This window comes from Micropterus salmoides, unplaced genomic scaffold (genome assembly GCF_014851395.1).
Source record: "Micropterus salmoides isolate LMB-PRFRI ecotype aquatic unplaced genomic scaffold, ASM1485139v1 Ms_hic_scaffold_2, whole genome shotgun sequence".
Lineage (NCBI taxonomy): Eukaryota > Metazoa > Chordata > Actinopteri > Centrarchiformes > Centrarchidae > Micropterus > Micropterus salmoides.
Window position 1 is genome coordinate 53,543,679 of NW_024041150.1, and position 21,218 is coordinate 53,564,896.

General features: G+C 46.2%; 1 protein-coding gene and 1 pseudogene across 4 annotated transcripts in view; both read left to right on the forward strand.

The window, feature by feature from the left end:
* The window catches only part of LOC119912628, a 337,535-nt pseudogene that overhangs the window by 197,851 nt on the left and 118,466 nt on the right, over positions 1-21,218 (forward strand).
* The window catches only part of LOC119912599 (ephrin type-B receptor 4b-like), a 20,905-nt gene continuing 7,752 nt past the window's right edge, over positions 8,066-21,218 (forward strand). For 2 of the 4 annotated variants that reach the window (XM_038731867.1, XM_038731870.1), the window contains exons 1-11: positions 8,067-8,906; positions 15,017-15,087; positions 15,186-15,328; positions 15,417-15,780; positions 16,020-16,182; positions 17,988-18,143; positions 18,854-19,005; positions 19,726-19,930; positions 20,218-20,345; positions 20,604-20,769; positions 21,001-21,097. In XM_038731867.1, the coding sequence (XP_038587795.1) occupies positions 8,792-8,906; positions 15,017-15,087; positions 15,186-15,328; positions 15,417-15,780; positions 16,020-16,182; positions 17,988-18,143; positions 18,854-19,005; positions 19,726-19,930; positions 20,218-20,345; positions 20,604-20,769; positions 21,001-21,097 (1,760 nt within the window). In that variant the 5' untranslated portion in view covers positions 8,067-8,791. Of the gene's footprint in view, positions 8,907-15,016; positions 15,088-15,185; positions 15,329-15,416; positions 15,781-16,019; positions 16,183-17,987; positions 18,144-18,853; positions 19,006-19,725; positions 19,931-20,217; positions 20,346-20,603; positions 20,806-21,000; positions 21,098-21,218 lie in introns of all 4 variants that reach the window. The other 2 variants (XM_038731866.1, XM_038731865.1) reach the window with 2 other exon arrangements.

Consider the following 21,218-nt stretch of genomic DNA (forward strand, 5'->3'; position numbering starts at 1 on the left):
TCCATTTTCTGACATTTGACAGACCAAACTACTAATCAGTTTATCGACAATGAAAATAATCTTTATGATTTGCCAAGAAATTAATGGTAAACATCAGTTTCTTTTGGTTGTAGTGAGCAATATCCACTTTTATATAATCAGTAGTGTTATATATTTTGTGCATGATATATGATTGATGAAGGGGTACGTGGGCTCACTTGTCAGGGCTGTGGGGGAACCACAAAGTTTGGACCCCGCTGAGTCTGGTTCTGATGGTCTCTAAGCACCTTCGCCCTGTGAGCCTCTCAGGGCTCTAATGTAAACGGGGCTCTACGCTGACCTTTCTCCCAAAGAGCACACAAAGAAATTTAAAAATGTTCAAGTACCACAGAGTTTAACAAACTATGTATAAAACAGATATTTATACTACGTGTGTGCTCCTTCAACTGCGAAACCATTCGAGGACTGTGGAAGTGAAGACGCTCGGCAGCATTGGCCTTAAAAGTTTGTCGGAGCTTTTTAAAATATTGAAACAGATGTTTTGAAAATGTGCTTTAAAAACACTGATCACTCATCACAACTTTACTGTGACTGGTGCTCGTGTAGTTTTTGGACCAGGGACGGATTCACTAGACACCAGCAGCAGCCACACAACCCACGCCCAAAGTAAACAAGACTACTGAACAGTACTACAATAACTGCTCTCAGGAGGAGGCCTGGAGGAGCACACTGCAGAGGCTCTTTCTACAACATGGAGGAGAAACCAGTTTAATGAGTATATTAATGTAATTTAACATCAGATAAAAAGTTCTATTTTAATCTAATATTTTACTGTCGGTATGTTCGTATATAAATTATTTAATCTCGCCGTGCGTACAGCCCACCGCTGGTATAAAATTAACTCCACTTGGGACAAAACAGCAGTTTCATGTTTTCAGTTATTAAATACTTGTGCAAGAAAAATGGTCTAATAATCAGAACCATTCATGCAGGAGGAGTTTAACATTTGAAACTTTACTGTAGCACGTCAAACCGTTTTTATGTGTTTAAAGTTGAACATGTTTTAAACAAAAGGCACCTGATAAAGCTAAATATCCAGCTCGCCAAACCTTATCGTCTCCCCGCTGTCTTCGATTAGCGGTGCGGCGGATGTGGTGGGGGGGGGCGGTTATGGTAGGTTGTAGTTACTGTGCTCCCAAATCATTTTCTCCGTTCGCACGCATCGATTTTTGGGGGCATCTGCAAGCAAAGTGGTCGCACCATAGAGCCCTGATAAAACAGATTGTAGTACGCCTGAGATCTTGCACCGCTAACGAGTCACGTGACACCAGGGAGGGAACATGGCTAATTGGGCCTAATGTGGACGTTTTCCGTCAGGGGTCAGCGGTTTAGCATCAATAGCTGTGTGGTGTTATTTTGAGGGGACAGCAAATTTACACTGTTACATAAGCTGATGTCATTGTTAACCTCGTAAAGTTCCCGTCCTGGTCCCTGCAGTCTGACATCAGGACCAGGTCTCCCAGTCAGACTCCAGCAGGCCTGTGGTTGCTGGAGTCTGACTGGTTCCCCGAGGAGTCCCCCCCCACTGAAGGTTAAATAAAGATGGCGTCTGTCTCTTGTCTCTACAGCAGCTGAACCGGCGCTGCTGTAACCTTTATTGTGCCGGGGTCAGCATGGTGACAGGCCACCGGGGAGGGTCCTGCTTCCTGCTGGGGGGCCGTGTCGCTCCACCGCTGCACATCCTGCACAGATCAGCGACGCATCAGCTCTGGAATCACGGTGCAGTTCCCTCAGTGTCCAGCAGGTGGCGACAGATCCCAAACCACAACACTGACACAGTGCGTGGGCTCGGATTGCTGCCTTTGTGAGGACCAGTTTCAGTCTTAAACCACCATGGTGAGGACGTTTTGTCCCTTCTCACCTCGTTAAAGGACTGTTTGGAGGTTCAGACTTGGTTGTAAGGTTCAGGGTTGATGATGTCAGAAACCTAGATGTGTGCGTGTGCCAGAGATACACGAGTCTTCAGTGACTCACCTCTCTTTCTCTCAGCGTTGCTTTGAAGTTTCTCTCCACATTGTTTCTCCAAATCTGTCCCTGTTGACCAGAGACAGGCGTCTGTCTGTCTGTCTGTGGCTCTCAGCTCCGAGCCCGTTGGTTCCTGCCAAGGGCGGGCGGACTGGCCCTCAGGGGTACCGGGAGATTTGCCCATAAAGCACAGAGTTTTAAAACAGAGACTAAAATGTGCAGCTGAAAATTGATTGGTCCCTGAGCTTTAACTGCCAGACGTTACTGAGCCGGCAGATCCAAATACCTCTTCAGTTTAAGGTCTGGTTGTTGGTTGAAGCAGCCTGTATCACCCTCCCGCAAGCTGCAGAAAAAAAACTTTCACTTTCCCTTAACGACGTGTTAAAACTGTGTGTAGTTTCTGCAGAACAGCTGTAGCCAACACACCGTAACAGTCAGATGATCAGTGGACTGATTCTGATATATGGCTCATTTTGTGAGGTTCTGTTCTTGCGTACAGAATAAAGGTCTCTAAAAACCAGGACCCCCCAACAGTGGCTTTGACCAGAGAGTGAGCTGACCAGGGACAAATTCCAGGGCCATTTTATTGCCTCAGTCCGGCCCTGGTTCCTGCTGAAGACGTAAATCTTTAAAAACACCTCACAGATATTTAGTTTCATGTTTAAAAGGCTCAGTTATTTCTTCAAACAGCTGCTCGCTGTAGTTTCTATCAGACCAGCAGGAGAAAATAGTGCATCTGTTGGGGAGCTGAGTATAGTTGATTATTGTTCTACTAGTTAAACTCATTATTAAGCGACGGGAGACCATGTGGAGCATTTTACTGCACAAGGATTATAAATGAAGGAAAAAAACAATCTGCTGTAACTGGAAATAAATTACATAAAGTCCACTAACATTAGCCCAAATCAAAGCTTAACCACAGGAAACTGTTTTATTTGTTATACAGTTAAATCTCAACTAATAAACTGTAGAAATGTTACAAATATCTGTCCAAATAAAGTGTGACCTGTGACCATTTTAATTTATTATTAGTTTTATAATTGTGTATTTTATTGTTGTTTTTTAATGTGTTGTCAGCTTCTTCTTTATGTGTCTCTGTTTTCTGTACTGGGGCCACACAGATGGTGATTTTACGCTCTAAATAAATTTGACTTGACCTACCTTAAACTTATACTTATAATATAATCATATCATTTTATTTAATGTCATAACATTACGCTAATACACTCCTTTATACCAGTTCCTCACAGCCCCACTTCAAGCGCTGGTTTTGGAAAACAATGCATCTCGGAGGAAGAAGAGACTGAGATTTCTGTTTATTACAAACGCTTTTAAGTATTTTTAGCAGGTATTTGTGTTTGACGGGGATAAATAAAAAAGAAAAATGTAACAATAATGTATTTTCATTATTCATGAAACGTAAAAATCAAAGCCGTGTGGGACACCTGCAGCGTCACCTGCGGATCAAGCTTCCTTCAGGAGGCGGTTAATTAACAACAAAGAATATCTGAGCAGTTATTTTCTCTCACAAGCGGTTTCTGCTATTTTCAGCATCTTTGTTGGTGTTTTTACAGTTACAAACGTTTTATTTTGAAACATTTGTTCTGTCTATTATTGGAAGAGACACTTTGCTGAGAGAGCCACAGGACCCGTGAGGAGACCGGTCCACTGACAGAGGACAGAGGACAGGAAGCAGTTTGCGCTCAGGTGTCGACTGAACAGAGGAAGAGACGTCAAACAGGGACGATCAGCGACACTCAGGTGTTACTGGAGAGCGAGACGCGCCCTTCAGTCCTGGCCAGGCTGGAGGGAAACACCTTTAAAGGCCGGAGTTTAAAAACAGCCTGGAGCTACTGTGTGTTTCCTCCTCTGCTAGAGACAGGGCCGTGGACCGAGGACACAATCCTCTACATGCTAAATATTTCTCCACTAAAAGTAGAAATATTAATAATTAAAATAAAAAAGCAACAAATCTTCATGTTTGTGAGCCATCAAAAGCTTTTACATTAAAATAATAAATGTTTTTAAATTGTAATAATAACCCTCTCAGCTGTACTTTTTTATTTCTTTATAACAAATCATGTTTTATAATTTGCATATTTTGTTAAGTAACTTTATGTGTCGGAAAACTGTAGTGAAGTAAAAGTACAATATGTCCCTCTGAGATGTGGTGGCGTAGAAGTAGAAAGTATGATGAAAGGAAAATACTCAAGTGCAAGTACCTCAAATGAGTACTTGAGTACAGTACTGGAGTAGCTGAACTTGATTACTGTGCAGCACTGAGCGGTGCGTTCAGGAGCCTGCGCTCGTTGGTAAACGCAGCGTTAAAACAGAATCCAGCTGTCGAAGCTGCTGCAGCCGAATGACCTCATAGACTCAGACCGGGGACACGAAAAACCAGATGATCAACGAAACCGAGCTCGAACACTGATCCAGCAGGGACGAGCAGGGACAAGAGGAGCAGAGGACCAGAAACTGAAACAGGAAACAGGCAGACTCAGGGAGAATTTCAAAATAACCAGGACCAGGACGAGAACACTGAAACTTCAGAAACACAGAACATGATAATCACGACGCGGGGAACTTTAATCTGTCTCTTCAGTTGTTAGTTGGTTATATTTTGTATTAATAATCTGACAAAGTAACTAAAGCTGTCAGATACATGTTGTGGTGTACAAGTATACAGTGGCGGAGAATTAAAATACTCCGATAAAGCAAAGTGCCTCAGGATCTAGAGTAAATACTACTTAGTTACATCCGTCACTTTGTCTTCTCTCCTTTCTTTAGACAGTTAAACTAAAAGCAGAATATTCACATGATATCAGTAATAACATATAAAGTGGCAAAAATAACAAAAAAACGAAAAGTACCTGGCAAGATGTTCACATGATATAAATATCATTTACTATAAAAATCAAACAAATAAAGATAAATGTTCCCGCTCTTCTCTGGTTGGGGGCGGAGCTATCACCTGTCTGTCAAACCTTTCTCTTCTTCTCCTCTTCCTGTCGTTCCCTCCGGCTCAGTTTGACAGACAGGTGACAGTTTCCCACAATCCACCTCTCCACTGTTCCCTCTGTTTATTGACCTCCTCCTCCCCCCTCTGTCCTCTCCTCCCCCCTCTGTCCTCTCCTCCCCCCTGCACCTCTTATTCACTCCCTTTCTTTCTGTGCGCTTCATCTTCCACTTGTGTCTTGAAGATTTATTTTCCATCAGCAGAAAACAACAAGTTTAAAACATTTCAAACTCAAAATCCGGCCCAACAGGCCCAAACAGGTTGGCTCTGCCTAAATGTGACCGAATAACGTTGCCAAGCAGAAAGATGCAGGAAACATCCTGCAGGTATTTCAGGGCTGCCGGTCCTCTGGTTGGTCATGTGACCCGTTAGTCTCTGATCAGAATCATACACAACAACACAAAAATAAAACCAGACACAGAGTAGAAATGCTGCGCTGATGTGTGACCTACTTTTAACTAACAGCATTTTAAATGTTAAGATGCTCAAACATCTTGCTTCACGTTCGGTCATTTTTTAAATAAAATAATAATGAATTTATTCCAGAACAAACTAAAATGAACCTCTCTCTCTCTCTCTCTCTTTCTCTCTCTCTCTCTCTCTCTCTTCTCTCTCTCTCTCTCTCTCTCTCTCTCTCTCTTTCTCTCTCTCTCTCTCTCTCTCTCTCTTTCAGTCCAGTTTGCTTTATTCCATGAATATCAATAGAAAACATTCAAGGAAAATACAAAACAACAATTCATAGAGTTCATTAAATCAACCAAATAAACAGTAAACACTCTGCTTTCTCTTTTCATTCAGTCTTTCCTGCTTTCCTCTCCTCCATTTTCTTCTTCTCTCTTTCCTCACTCCTTTTCTTTCTTCTTTCCTCACTCCTTTTCTTTCTTTCTTTCTTTCTTTCTTTCTTTCCTCACTCCTTTTTTCTTTCCTCACTCCTTTTCTTTCTTTCTTTCTTTCTTTCTTTCTTTCCTCACTCCTTTTCTTTCTTCCTCACTCCTTTTCTTTCTTTCTTTCTTTCTTTCTTTCCTCACTCCTTTTCTTTCTTTCTTTCTTTCTTTCTTCACTCCTTTTCTTTCTTTCTTTCTTTCTTCTTTTCTTTCTTTCTTTCTTTCCTCACTTCTTTTCTTTCTTTCCTTCTTTCTTCCTTTCTTCCTTCACTCCTTTTCTTTCTTTCTTTCTTCTTTTCTTTTCTTTCTTTCTGTTGTCACTCCCTTCTTGGCCTCCTCCTTGCCTCCTTGCTTCCCTCCTATCCCGTCTTGCTTCTTCTGGCTTCTTCCCTCTCTGTCCTTCCCTCCTGCTGTGTTCTCTCTCTCGGCTCGTTCACACCTCGGCTGACCAACAACAGAAACACAGAGGAGGAGGAGGAGGAGGAGGAGGAGGAGGAGGAGGAGGTGAAACCCATCCCGGCCTTTTCTCCTCTAACAGAGGGATTAAATATTCCTCCTTTCATGTCGGAGGTGACGTCGCTCTCCTGACAGAGAGTCTCACCTGTCTGAGCTGCAGGTGTGAAACTTAATCTCAGCATGAAGTAAATCTCCTCTCTCCACCTTCATCACCTGTTGACCGTCTTCCTCACTCTGCCTCGTCTTCACCTCTCCTCTAAACTCCTCTCAGGGACGACTCAAACACTTTAACGTCAGTTTAAAAGTTTCAGAACAATAAACTGCTGCTCTGCACAAACGTGGAGTCACTCCTGCTTAATTTGACTTCGTCCTTCTTCAGATGTAAATGCAAACAAATCATGTCCTTTAACCCTTTAACTACAGCGGGCTGATGCTTGGAAAAGATAAAGTACCGTGTCCAGACCACCGCGTGGCAGGTCTATTAATCCATTATTATCTTTACGTATCTGTCATTTTGATTTACTGCAAAAGAAGGGAGGGAAGACGAGAGGCACCTCATGTCCCTCAGCAGTAACTGTTAAATCCTTTTCGTATCAGGAACGAGACACTTTTTCAACCAAATATGAGGTTTGAAATACTTCAGTCCAGATCTTAGTGATATGTTTCTTGTGCATTTTGTTCTGTCATGAAAATAGACCAGTGGACTTTCTGCATCAATGCGTTTATTCTGCCTTATTGTGTATGTTTTATTTAAAATGATGAAATAATTTGCACTGAAATATCTTTTTGTGTATTTATAACACTTGATTTTAGTAAATGTTTTCAAAACATTTTGTTTGTTGGAGCCATAGTGAGGCACTTTTTATAAGCATGATTTTGTTTACTTGTTTAAAAGTAGAAACAAACATAAGAAGACGTTGCTTTGTGAGTAACTCAATGTCATTTTTGAAGACCTAACGAGAGATTTACAGTGAAAAGACAGAAACAGACGTATAAAGACCTTCTCTGTGTGAAACGTTGAAACTCTCTCTCTTCTTATTGTTGTTAACCACAAAGCAGGTTTTCTTACAGACTCCACCCTGCTGCCACTCACAGGTGTGTATTCACAGGTGTGTATTCAGTCTGCTGCTCCACATTCATCAGATCATTAAAATATTACATTAAATATCAAGACAGAAAAGTTACGAGTTAACTGTTACAGATTAGGTGAGACTTTATTGATCTTTATAGAAAATCCCAACCACGTGAATATAACGTGAGTAAACTGAGCTCCAGTTTCAGCAGCTGCATCTTTATGTAGTGGAGAACACATGAATTATAATATTATACTACTCTGCACTCTGAGTACTTTTACTGTCGGTGTACTAGTACTTTTGTAGTTTGACTCTTAGGCAGGATTTTAAATGCAGGTATTGAAGTATTACATCTGAGTACTTCTCCCACTCCTGGTATGAACATATAAGAAGTATCTATGTACTCGAAATGCTCCTTTATTGATCACACACGCAGTCACGTGATCAGCTGGTTAATAAAGAGCGACAGACACATTCCTCCACAGCTGCCTGTCACTCAGAGTCAGGCCCCGCCCCCTCCGAGAACTGACAGATCAGTCGGCCAATCACAGCCTGCGGAGGGGGCGGGCCCCCCTGGTTCTTCCAGAGGTGGAAAGTTGTCTCCGGCCGCTTTGTGTCCCAACTTTTCTGCGCTGCGAGTTTGTGGACGTGAAACTGGGAACCAGGACCCGAGCGGGACCAGCGGGACCGGAGCACGCAGCCTTACTGCTCGGGACTTACCTGCTCACTGTGAGCGAGTTATCTCTCTCTCTAGTGACCCTGAGGGTGAGTGTGTTTTTCGGGGAACCCCCTCCTCCACCCTGCTGCAGCCACACCGACGCCTCCCCGCTCACCAGGCCGCCTCTCAGAGCTCCTTTCCCGGCCTTGGGAGGCAGCCCCGCCCCGCTCTTCTCTCTCTCCCGGAGGACAAAGTCAAAAAGACAGAGGAGACAAAGTGTCGGAATGAAGGGATGAAAGAGGAATAGACCCGCACAGAGGATCCGGGAGAACCCGAGGACAGATCAGAGCAGCTGCAGGACTCCAGTTTTTCATTTTTAATCTCTTTTTCTGCTTTTTGAACCTTTTCAGCTCTCAGGCGTCCATTTTGAAAACTTTCTCCCCCCCGTTTCTTCACCGAAAGGATTAAATCAGCAGTATTCTGGAAAGAAAACTCTGGTTTTTGGATATATAGGCTATATATACTTTTTTAAATTTTTTAAAATCTTCGGGCTCCAATGAGGCGCGCGCGGCCGGCCGAGAGCGAGCCCAGCTGACGGCCAGTGATCAGAGATCGATAGGTGTGATCGACTCTGGAGTGACCCGGAGACGGATCAGGGGGATTCGGGTCTGATCGGATTTGGATTATTTCCAGAGAGGGGATGGAGGGTCTGTGGGGTGTGCGGGCCCCTGGGGCCCCGGGACGGGCTCCCTGCTGCGGGCTGCCGCTGCTCCTCCTCCCGCTGCTCCTGCTGACCTGCTGCGCGGCCGAGGAAGGTACGTTGGTCCCTTAATCTGCTTATCAGTACCGATCAATACGACCCGGGATGCATCAGACACGTGCAGGGCGGAAACACGATTAATCATTAGCTGATGGCAGAAAATGAACAAATTTAAAAAGATAGTTGATAAATCTTAAATAAATCTAAACCAGCAACCACAGAAAATCAATCAGAAATAGGTTTTCTGTTCATCACTTATCAATGTCTCAGCTTGAATGTTCTTTATAGAAACTGAAAGTTTTTGTGACTGTAGTTTGGTTTAAATGCAAAAGACAGTCCAGGAATGTTTCCTGTGTGGTTCTGTGGTAACGATTAATCATTAGATGATGACAGAAAATGAACCACCAACAATATAAACAGCCAACATAAATCCACACTGAACCAGCGAGGTGTTGGTAATAAATATATTCTACATTTCCTGTCAATCACTGGGTGTAAATGAGGCTCTGCATAGAAACTGCAGTGGAACAAAGTTGTTTCAAGGTTTCTTTGTATGGAGTTTGGTGTAAACACAAAAGGAGTGCAGGAATGTTTCTTTAGTGTGGTTCTGTGGTTCTGCGGAGGGTCTTAAACTCTGCAGGTGGAGAACATTTCATGCATTCTTGAAGTTCCACAACAAAAAAACTACTTTAGGGTTTCACAACTTTCACAACAGTGTTTTCACTCCTTTTTTAGTCAGAAGTTCACTGAAGTGTTGAAGCAATGTGTTCATTAACAGGAAATTAACCTCCTGCTGTTCTATTCATCATTGATGGTTCTGGGTTCTCCAGTGAGAGGAGGCTCTAAGTGTTCTGCTTTTTTTAATGTCACTTAAATTATAATAATTCTGACTTCAGTTCTGTTGGTCAAACCGAGAAACACGTCATTGACTTTTTCACTACGTTTAGAAGTTTTACGTCAGAATAAGAAGCATAAAGAAGTTCAGTGAGTTTCTGGAGAACATCACAGAATAAATGTTCCACGCTGAGAACAGATTCTTCTCTGCACGACAGGATAGTTGTGATGTTCTCAAGTGGTTCTGCTCTCACCGTGTTCTGTAATACTCCAGCACCAGTGAAAGGCCTCTCCCACCAGAGTAAAAGTACACAAGTGTTCTCACATACACGTTTCTTATGCAGCAGGATGGGCTGGCGTTGACTTTTATCGAGTTATTATTAACTCCAGCTGTCGGGTACACGCAGTGAAGTAAAAGTACAACATTTACCTCTGAGATGAAGTAAAGTGGCAGCAAATGGAAATACTTTTAAATTGTACTTTAAGGAAGAGCTGAAGGTAAAATCGAATTTTTTTCTGTCTGAGAGGTGTTTAATACCGCTGTACGCTAAATATGAAGCTACAGCAGCTGCTGGTTAGCTTAGCTTACCATAAAGACTGGAAACAGGGGGTAACTGCTAGCTTAGCATAAAGACTTGAAACTGCTGCCTTAGCTTAGAATAAACACTGGAAATGGGGGGCAACTGCTAGCTTAGCTTAAAGACGGGAACAGTGGGAAACTGCTAGCTTAGCATAAAGACAGGAAACGGGAATAGTGCAAGCTGAGCATAAAGACTTGAAATTGCTGCCTTAGCTAAGCATAAACACTGGAAATGGGGGTAACTGCTAGCTTAGCTTAAAGAGGGGAACAGTGGGAAACTGCTAGCTTAACTTAATGACTGGAAACGGGGCAACTGCTAGCTTAGCTTAAAGACTGGGGCAACTGCTAGCTTAGCTTAAAGACTGGGGCAACTGCTAGCTTAGCTTAAAGACTGGGGCAACTGCCAGCTTAGCTTAAAGACTGGGGCAACTGCTAGCTTAGCTTAAAGACTGGGGCAACTGCCAGCTTAGCTTAAAAACTGGGGCAACTGCTAGCTTAGCTTAAAGACTGGGGCAACTGCTAGCTTAGCTTAAAGACTGGGGCAACTGCCATCTTAGCTTAGCATAAAGACTGTAAACAGGCTCCTCTGAGGCTGAAAACATGTTTTATCTGGTTTGTTTGAACAAAGGTATTTATTGTTTATAGATTATATCTTTCTTAACAGTTTAGTCAGATGATCATGGTGTAAAATGTCCCAGACAGACACTCTCAGATGTTCAGTTTAAATGTCTTGAAGCAGTCCGGCCTGAGGCGGACCAGGTCCTGGTGGATCCGTGACTCCAGCCAGCTGACTGACTCATCAGCTAATCATCTCAGCGCGTTTGTCATTGTGAAGTGTTTTTGTCCGTTTGGTTCATCCATTTTAACAGAAAACAAAGAAGGCAAAGAGGCTGAAATATTTCATCTGAACTTTGAGACTCCAATAGAGAGGTGACATCAGCCCGTCCTCACACAGAGCCGGTTACTGTTTCACCAGAGAGCCGGCGTGTCGTTACCGGGCGAGTTAATCAGCAGCTGAGTGAGTGTTAGTGAGAGCTAACGCCTCCATCAGACAGAGACATGATGCACACAGGAGGAATGTAACAAGTACAAACTGGAGTTAGAGTCAGATCCTGCTCACATCTGAATACACCGGCAGCAGTGTTCAGCTGCGGCCTCCTCCTCTTCTTCTGCGGCGGCGGTTTGACGGCAGCTCCTCCAGCAGTGTAAATTTGAGCTGATTTGGCTGAAAGCTGTCCGTGGGTGTGTCTCCATATTGTCCTCCATCTGCTGAGCGTCTCTTGTCTCCTCTGGTCTTTGTTCTGTTGTTCTGTTTCTGACCCTGCAGCCTCTCAAAGCCGCCGGCCTCTTTATTCCTGCTAAACCCTTTAAATCTCACCTCTGACTGAGGCGGAGGATTTACATGTTAAGTGCAGGTTGGTTAATCTGGTGATTGGCCCTTTGGAAGGTTTAACACACTCACTCACATGCGTTTGTCGGCCCAAACTCGCGAGGACCCTCTTTACGGCCCCAAACCTGGACCTTAAAACCAGGTCTGAATTAGGGCTGCGCAGTATATTGTTTCAGCAGCGTCGTCTCGCCGGATGTCAGATTAACTCCGACACCACAACTTTTGAGCTGCTTGATACGAAAGGAAAACTCACACGGTTCTCATTTTCTATGATTCATCTCCAGAGAAGTCAGATGGATCAGTCAAAATACTGATCAACCAACCAGATCAGGCTGTGTCCCCGTTAATAACTGAGGAACCTGGTGTACAGCTGCATTTACTGCATTAAAGAACAAGAAAAGATGGTTTGCACTCAAAAAAGTCTTCAGACTATTATTTTCAAAGCATTTTCCTTCAAAGTCGCCTCAGCAGCCTAATTCAGCTGCTTAAGTCTTTTCAAACAAAAATCAGTGAAGAAAATGCAATGACTTTTTTTCAGCATCGTGCAGCCTGAGTCTGAACCATCAAAGGGCCCCAGGGGCCAACATGTCCTTAATACAATGGTTTAAACCTGGAGTAGGAGACGGACAATTACACACATACACAGTAAAGCTGATCAATTTCAGAATAAGAGAAAACACATGGAGTTTTGGGAGGATTTTCAAGATAAAATACCACCCACACGTGCTGCGTTTAATGTTTCCAGTCAGTCTTTTAGAGCAACGTGTTCTCTCTCCCAACTCGTCACATACGGACACGCGGTGTCGGTTTGTAACGCACTGGGACCAGTAAAGCTAGATGTAAGATATTTAACAGGATAGACTCAGTAAGGAGGTGGCTGTGGTGGACCAGTGGGCCAAATACCAGACCTTCACCCAGGAGACCAGTGCTCATTTCCTACTGTAAACAGAACGTTGTTATTTAACTTACGTAAGTTAGTTAGTTCATCTTCAAACCACACGACTTTTTCCTAAACCTAAACGAACTGTGACGTTTCACAACGTTAACTGGACGCTACATATTCATTGTTGGTAACTGGAAGCCCTAAACGTGCAAAACTGATGCTTAAGGGTTCCAGAGGGTGTTAAAAAACGCCGCCAAGCGTCATGACCAAAGCGTCCACGTGTGACGAGTCCAGAGTGAGAACGAGTTGTTTAGATGTGTTTTGTTGAACCCGTCCTGAAAGATTTCCGCCTGCTGCAACGTGAAAAGGTCGGTAACCTGTTGCTCATGGCGGGACAAAGATGGCGGCTGAGGCACAAATCTTCCTCTCGGTGCAGCAGACGGAGGATTTCTGTCGAGCCGAATCAAACCTGCGCTCTGACCTCTGCACGCCGTCTGCACAGGAACTGCTTTCTCTCTGCGGCTGTTTGTTGCTTCACAAAGAAACGCTGCCAAATAATCAGCTTTATAAGAGGGCAAGTCACAGCACGAGACCACACACACACACACACACACACACACACACACACACACACAGTAAACAGTGGATCTGGTGATAAGAGTGCATGACGAGGACACGGAAATTACCATGACAACGCTGGCGGGATGTTTATACAAGACAGTCGCCCAGTGTGTGCATTCAGACTGCACACACACACACACGCTGGGATGTAATTGGCTCAGGCTGTGATGCTGATCGCTAACGTGTGTAAACACTTAATTTCCCTTCATGTTTGTTGAACCCTCTGTGGTCGAGTCCCGCCTCTCTCGCTCTCGGCCTCGTGTCACCTGCTGACATCATCTCGTTTATTAAGTGGACTCTTCTGCATGAAACCCGTTCACGGACGCTCTCGGGTTCACTGAGCTTCATCCAGTGAGTCTCCTCAGAGCAGCACTGAGCCACAGCAACAAACGTCGATTAATGAACGATTATTTTGTTTGCTTTTTCCAAAAAGCATTGAAGATTTAGATTCACTGATGTCAGAAAGTGATCACCAAATTAATGAGCACTGCTACTAAAATTTCACGGGGCAGCTAATGAGCTGTGCGAGCTCGGTAACACTAGCTGTTCCTTTTGGTGAGGCGTTTAAGGACAGTGCAGTGGATTCCTGTGTGGTTGAGCGAGACGGAAGGAGCGAGTGGCAGAAAATGTGTCAGAGCGGGTCACAGTGCGTCCGTTAGTAAACTGCTGAACGTGACGGCCTTTAGCGCTAGCTAACATCTCCCTTAGCGTCAGACTAAGCCGAGCAGGGCTGGACGGGGCGGAGTCACGTGACCTCACAAGGTCGTATGTTTTTAAGAAAGAACATGAACACACACACGGTGGGGAAAAATTAATTAGGCTTTAATCACATTTCAATGAATCGTCCGGCGCTGCTGAAAGGCTGAACGCCTCTCTTTTCTCTGAAATGTCTTCTCTCTTTACCTCGAGTTGTTTTTCACACGGTGAACGCTCAGGATTCATGTCAGTCACACTTCATCACCTGTTTGGACTGGATTAATAACCTGCAGTGCTGTGAACAACACACACACTGAAAACACACACACACACACACACACACACACACACACACACACACACACACACACACACACATCTCATTTCCTCTTAATTCCTTCAGTCACGTCTCGTTTTAATTAACCGACAAGGAGAATTAACGTCTGCATGACTGTGTGTGTGTGTGTGTGTGTGTGTGTGTGCCTGCAGTGTGTGTGTGTGGTGTGTGTGTGTGTGTGTAATTACAGCGTAGAAAAGGGAAAGCAGCCATTTTCATGGTTCCGCTCGGCAGCAGCTGAGGAATGAGGCTCTCTGTAATTCACTCTGTGGTTCTGTGTAAACTAACCGCTCTCCTTCGTACGTACATTATGTGAGTGTAGAACTCGCCCGAGTTCATCAGAACATCATGAAGTCTGAAGATGATGATGATGAAGAGCAGCTCTGATGCTGCAGCGCCGTGAAGGGAACATTTGAAATATTCCCCAACTGACGAGAACAAACCTGCAGCTGAGTGAACATGAGCTCATCCGACCCTGAGAGGCTTAAAGAGACGAGCCTGCATATTTCTCTGGATCCCCGAGTGTCGGGGTTAATCCTCCTCCTCCTCCTGCGCTGATACAGAACGTTACTCATGCCTGATATTACAGATACGTGTGTCTGGGTTAATCCCGCTCCTCCTCACCTGTCCTCCCCTCTGCACTCTCACTTTCTCTGCTTCACGTGAGAAGAGCAAACGTTTTGCTGCCTGCCAACATTTATATATTAAACATAGTTTTATCTGTGCGTTCAGTACAGGAAGTGCTTTAGGTGGGGAGGACCAGGAGGGTCCCTGAGAGGGTTCAGAGGTTCCTTTTTGTCTGACTCTTCCTGTCTGTCTCTCAGAGGTGCTGATGAACACCAAGTTGGAAACGTCCGACCTTCGATGGACGAACCATCCCGCTGACGACCCGCAGGTCCGCACACACACACTGAAACACGCCTGTTAGCTTCCGGCTAACGTTTACCATTGATCTGAATGCAGAACGCTAATCTGTTCTCTCTCTCTCTGCAGTGGGAGGAGGTGAGCGGACTGGACGACGAGTCCAACAGCGTGCGGATTTACGAGATCTGCACGCCGAACAGCCCGTCCTCCTATTGGCTGAGGACGCGCTGGATCCCCCGGAGGGCGGCGACCACGCTCTACGTCGAGATCCGGTTGGTGATCGAATCATAAATATAAATCAATTCTTGAATCGCGTAGAGAAACGGAAATGAAGTGAGTGATGAACATCTGCTTCCTCAGCTTCACCATGATGGAGTGCGCCGGTCTGAACCAGCGTCCCTGCAAAGAAACCTTCAACCTCTACTACTACCAGTCCGACAGCGACGAGGCCACGCCCACGCACCCGTCCTGGATGGAGAACCCGTACACCAAAGTGTCCACGGTAGCGGCCGACCACCTGCTGCGGGGCGGCGGCGAGAGGCGCTACAACCTGAAGCTGCTGCGCCTGGAGCCGCTGCAGGGGGCGGGGCTCTACCTGGCCTTCCACAGCCAGGGCGCCTGCATGGCGCTGCTCTCCGTGCGCGTCTTCTACAGGAAGTGCCCGCCCCTCCGCCGCGCCTTCGCCTCCTTCCCCGAAACCGTCCCCCACTCGCTGGTGGAGCAGGTAACCACGCCGTAACCATAGTAACAAGCAGGGTTCAGTAGTGTTTTAATTTGAAAAGTGAAGTTAAAACTCATCAGAAAGTGTACCAAGGGGAAGTGATGTCATTTAGTGTACAAAATAAAAGCATTATTATGATTATTAAGTAGATTACAAAATAAAAGCTTCATTTAGTTGAAGTAAAACTACTTTTCTATTGTTGCTTTAATTTTGAAAGTCCTCCATTTGTGTGTGTGCTGCAGGCTCAGGGTGTGTGTGTGGAGAACGCTGTGACTCCGCCCGGCGAGCAGTCGCAACCTCCCAGCATGCTTTGCGGCGAGGACGGCCAGTGGGTGGGGCAGCCAACATCCAGCTGCTCCTGTCGCCCCGGGTACGAGGCGGGCGAGACCGATGTGCACTGTCGAGGTGAGTGCCGAGTACCGCCAGTTAGACTTGACTTGTCCTACAGGACCCGAGACCTGACGTGGACCCGGCAGACCCGCAACCAGGGACCCGTTGAGACGCGAGCGCTCTCCAGACCGTCGTTTATTTTACAAAGTAAAAAATGTGTCACTGAGTTTACAAAGTAAAAGCAGAGGGGTGAAGCGTTTTCTTTCACTATCAGCACTTAAAATTCTTTCTGCTCAGGACACACAAAGACGCACACACACAGAGTAACACACACACACACAGAGTAACACACACACACACAGTAACACACACACAGAGTAACACACACACACAGTAACACACACACACACAGTAACACACACACACAGAGTAACACACACACACACAGTAACACACACACAGTAACACACACACAGTGTAAACAGAGGTTAGTGGTTTACACAGGGAGAAGCTGCAGATGATTACGGAGACAAATGTGTTGACAGTCTGATAAAAGAAAAGACGGAGCAGAAGAGAAAAAAGGTTGGACCTCCTTTCAGACTTGAACCTAAATATTCTGGATTTTAAAAAACAGCGTGATGAAAAGTGAGCAGAGTGAGCGGCCTGTGGAAGTGAATTCCCAGAAGAAGGAATAAGCAGAGAAACCCTTTATGTTCAGATGAAACGATAATATTCCTCAGTAGCAGCATAACTCGTGTCCTGTTCACTCAGGAGCAACAATCAGCCTTTAAACTAGAAAATACTGATTTAACATTTATCCTGATAGCCATCCGAATCGAATGAAATTACATTTTTGGCCTCACCGCTCCTATTCTTGGAGCTGAGGGGTCATCAGCTCGGCATGCTTTCAAGGAACCTGCTTCCTGTAACCGGGGGAGGAGAACCTCTGCTTCTTAGTGGAGAACGCTGATGTGCTGCCTGCTTCTGCACAGACAGATGCAGCTTATAGAGCAACGGTAGAGAAAGAACAACGTGGATTTATATAGATGTAGAAGAAGAACAGCGACATGTTCTCTGGTTAGCTGTGAGTGTCGTTGGCAGCGTGAGGACGACAAAGAGATTTTACCAGCCTGACAGATCAGGAGCAGCTCAAGGTGAACCTGATCCACGTTCTGCTGTTTGGGTTAATAATTAAGTCACAGCTCAATAATTAGCAGAACGGGTTGAGCGTTTCCTCCCGCTGCGGCTCTGCTGTCGCTGCTGGACGGAGGCAGCGTGAGGTCGAAGCTTCCTGTTATTCTTCGTGAGGTCAGAGGTCAGCTGACTGCAACCAGGAAGTGGTGGCAGTGGGCACACCATGAGGGGGGGGGGGGGGGGGGGGGAGTTCAGAGGTCAGCTTCTGCTGTTTGAGCTGCCTGTGTGCGTGTGTGCGTGCGTGCGTGTGTGCATGCGTGTGTGTGTGTGTGCGCGCCGGCCTGGCGGGAGATGTCGGCGATGACATCATGGCAGCACTTTCCACATCCTGTCGGAGCCGAGGTCACTTCCTGTCTCATTGTCTGCGCGGCTGCTGTCCTCCCTCGTCCCTCTCTCTCTTCCTCTCGTTAAACTTGTTCAGCAGCGCAGAGAACAAACGTTCCCACTTTGAAGAACTGGTGACGTTCTACGTTCCTGTCCGCGGCGAGCGGACGTAAATCTTTAAAGACGCCTCACAGACAGATTGATGTTTAAAGAGCTGGCTGTAGTTTCTGTCTAACAAACAGGAGGGAGTAGCGCTTCTGTTGGGGACTACTTTCAGCGGCGGATGAATCTGCGCCAGAAAGAAAACTGCTTTGTATTTGTTTGAGATGCTAATGCTAATGCTAACCCTGTCTTCTCTGCAGCCTGTCCATCGGGTCAGTTCAAGGCGGGGTCAGGACCTGGTGGGTGTGACCCGTGCCCGTCCAACAGCAACACCATGATCCCCGGCTCCGCCTACTGCCTGTGTCGCCCTGGTTACCATCGAGCTGACTCCGACCCGCCGCACACCGCCTGCACCCGTAAGGCTTTCCCCTTTTTTGTTTTTTTTAAATTCTCTGATATATTGTCCTACATTTCCCATAATGCACCCGGACGGTGTCTGTTAGACATCTGTAGTCTGAGGTAACCCGGGATGACATCACTGTGACATCACTGGAGGTCCTGCAAACTGACAGATTTTTAAACGGGTCGAGGTCCCTTTAATAATTCACTTGTCACGCCTTACACTATTGTCAACACACATACTTATGCACACACACACACACACACACACACCAGCCCTATTATGCTCTAACAACTCCACACGCCCCTTTAAATACCATGACCCCTCCCCTTTAACCACATCGCCCCAGGCAACGACAATTAGGCCAAATTAATAGTCTCATTACCTCCGTGTGTGTGTGTGTGTGTGTGTGTGTGTGTGTGTGTGTGTGTGTTAGGATCGCACAGGTAATAAGAGACTGCACACACACATGCAGGTTTTAGGTTTCAGGTTCTGTGTGGAAGCGGAAACTTGTAATCTGTCAGGATCTCAATCAGTCCGTCATCAGCAGACAAAGAAAGGGCAGAAGAAGAAAGAGGCGCTCCTGAGAGCGGCCTCCTCTTTCAGCTGCTTGTTCTCTGGCAGGATGTAGACTTGAATGTTCTTCCCACCTGTGCTGATCTGCCTGTTGGTCTGAACTCAGGGCTCAGTCTTTGACCTCTGTGACCTCTGACCCCCCCTCCTCAGGCCCCCCCTCCGCTCCCCGCTCCATCGTGAGTCAGATCAACGACACCTCGGTGACTCTGGAGTGGAGCGAGCCGCTGGACCGAGGAGGACGGGGAGACCTGACCTACAGAGTCCTGTGTTCCCGCTGCGAGACCACCACAACCACACCTAAGGTACACTGCTGAAACCAGAACCAGTACCAGTTAGACCAGAATCACCAAGACCAGTAGACTAGAAAAACCAAGACCAGAATCACCAAGACCAGTAGACTAGAAAAACCAAGACCAGTAGACTAGAAAAACCAAGACCAGAATCACCAAGACCAGTAGACTAGAAAAACCAAGACCAGAATCACCAAGAGGAGTTAGACCAGAATCACAAAGACCAGTATACTAGAAAAACCAAGACCAGAATCACCAAGACCAGTAGACTAGAAAAACCAAGACCAGAATCACCAAGACCAGAATCACCAAGACCAGTAGACCAGAATCACCAAGACCAGAATCACCAAGACCAGTAGACTAGAAAAACCAAGACCAGAATCACCAAGACCAGAATCACCAAGACCAGTAGACCAGAATCACCAAGACCAGAATCACCAAGAGGAGTTAGACCAGAATCACAAAGACCAGTAGACTAGAAAAACCAAGACCAGTAGACTAGAAAAACCAAGACCAGAATCACCAAGAGGAGTTAGACCAGAATCACCAAGACCAGTAGACTAGAAAAACCAAGACCAGAATCACCAAGACCAGAATCACCAAGACCAGAATCAACAACACCAGTTAAACCAGAATCAACAACACCAGTTAGACCAGTTAGTCAGAACAAGACCAGTTACCCAGTCCAGTCTCCTCCCTCCTGACTCCACCCCCTTCCCGTCTCCTCTTCAGGGATTGGTCGATTCCTGTTCTCCGTGTGACGACAGCGTTCTGTACCGGCCGGCGCAGCAGGACCTCACTCAGCGCCGCGTCGTCGTCTGGGGGCTCCGCCCACACACCAAGTACACCTTCACTATCCAGTCACTGAACGGCGTCTCTGCGCTCAGCCAATCAGAGCCGGCCTCCAACCGAGTCAACGTCACCACCAGCAGAGACGGTACACAACATAAATACTGCACACACTACATTACCCAGAATGCCTTTCACACTGGCAGGTTCGATGCAGAACACATTACTTTCACACTTTATTGTACTTAATCAGTCAAATACAGACGAGCTCTCGGGTTTTTAAGGTTCAGCCGGTATCACAGCAGCTCAGGACCACCGTTGGTACTGACCCGCATCATCAGGACCTGAACAGGTTCTGGTCCCACTGCAATTGTTGTGGTTTTGTTCATACGAATGTATTGATTGATGGACTGGTGTGTGTGTGTGTGTGTGTAGTTCCTCCTCCATTGTCCGGACTCAAGAGGGCGTCGGCCTCGGAGACCACTCTGTCTTTGGAGTGGAACGTTCCAGTTCTGCAGAACCAGAACCAGATCCTGGACTATCAGCTCCGCTACAGCCCTAAGGTACAGACTCACACTCTCACACAGCCTTGTGTTACTGTTTTTGTGGGGACCCATTAATGACAGAATCAGGAATACATGCCGACGCTGAACCTGAACCCTAAAACCAGGTCTTGACCCTCAAACAGCCCTTTAAACCTTTGAGGTCCAGCGTTTTGGTCCCCGCAAAGTATAGTGGAACCCCACGAATATACGTGTTAGAACACACAGGGCTGATCTGATGGACTGTGATGTAACTGCTGATGTCGTCATCATCATCAGGACGGCGAGGAGGCGGGGCAGTGGCAGTACGTGTCCAGCAGGTCTTCTTCGGTGGTGCTGACGGGGCTGCGCAGGGCGACGCAGTACCAGGTGCAGGTTCGCGCTCACTCGCAGGCCGGATACGGGTCGTTCAGCGCCGCGAGCAGCTTCAGCACCCTGCCCGACGGTACGAGTCCGCCTGAAGGAAAAAGTTCCTCAAAAGGTTCCTGTACTGTTTCTAAAACATTTTCTAAAAGTATCTCTGTGCTCTTGGGTTCCTACCAAGTTCCTCAAACGTTCCTTGGGGAACCTAATAGGTTGTTTGTTGCTGAAAGTATTCCTGCCTGTCAGTAGTACCTTTACTCTGTAGGTACTGTACAGAAAAATGTACTGACGGTTAGTTTGTTTGTTCTGGAAGGTGTTGGTCACTCTCAGCTGGTGGTGACGGGAGTTCTCGCCTCCATGGGGATCCTGCTTCTCATCGCCGCGCTGATGGTCGCTGTTTACTGTTACCGGTAAGAGAAGCTGTGTGTGAACCTGAGGTCAACGTTCCATTGTTCTGTCAAGGCAAGCAGGGAGGGAGCATCCTGAACACACACAGCTACACACACAGCTACACACACACAGCTACACACA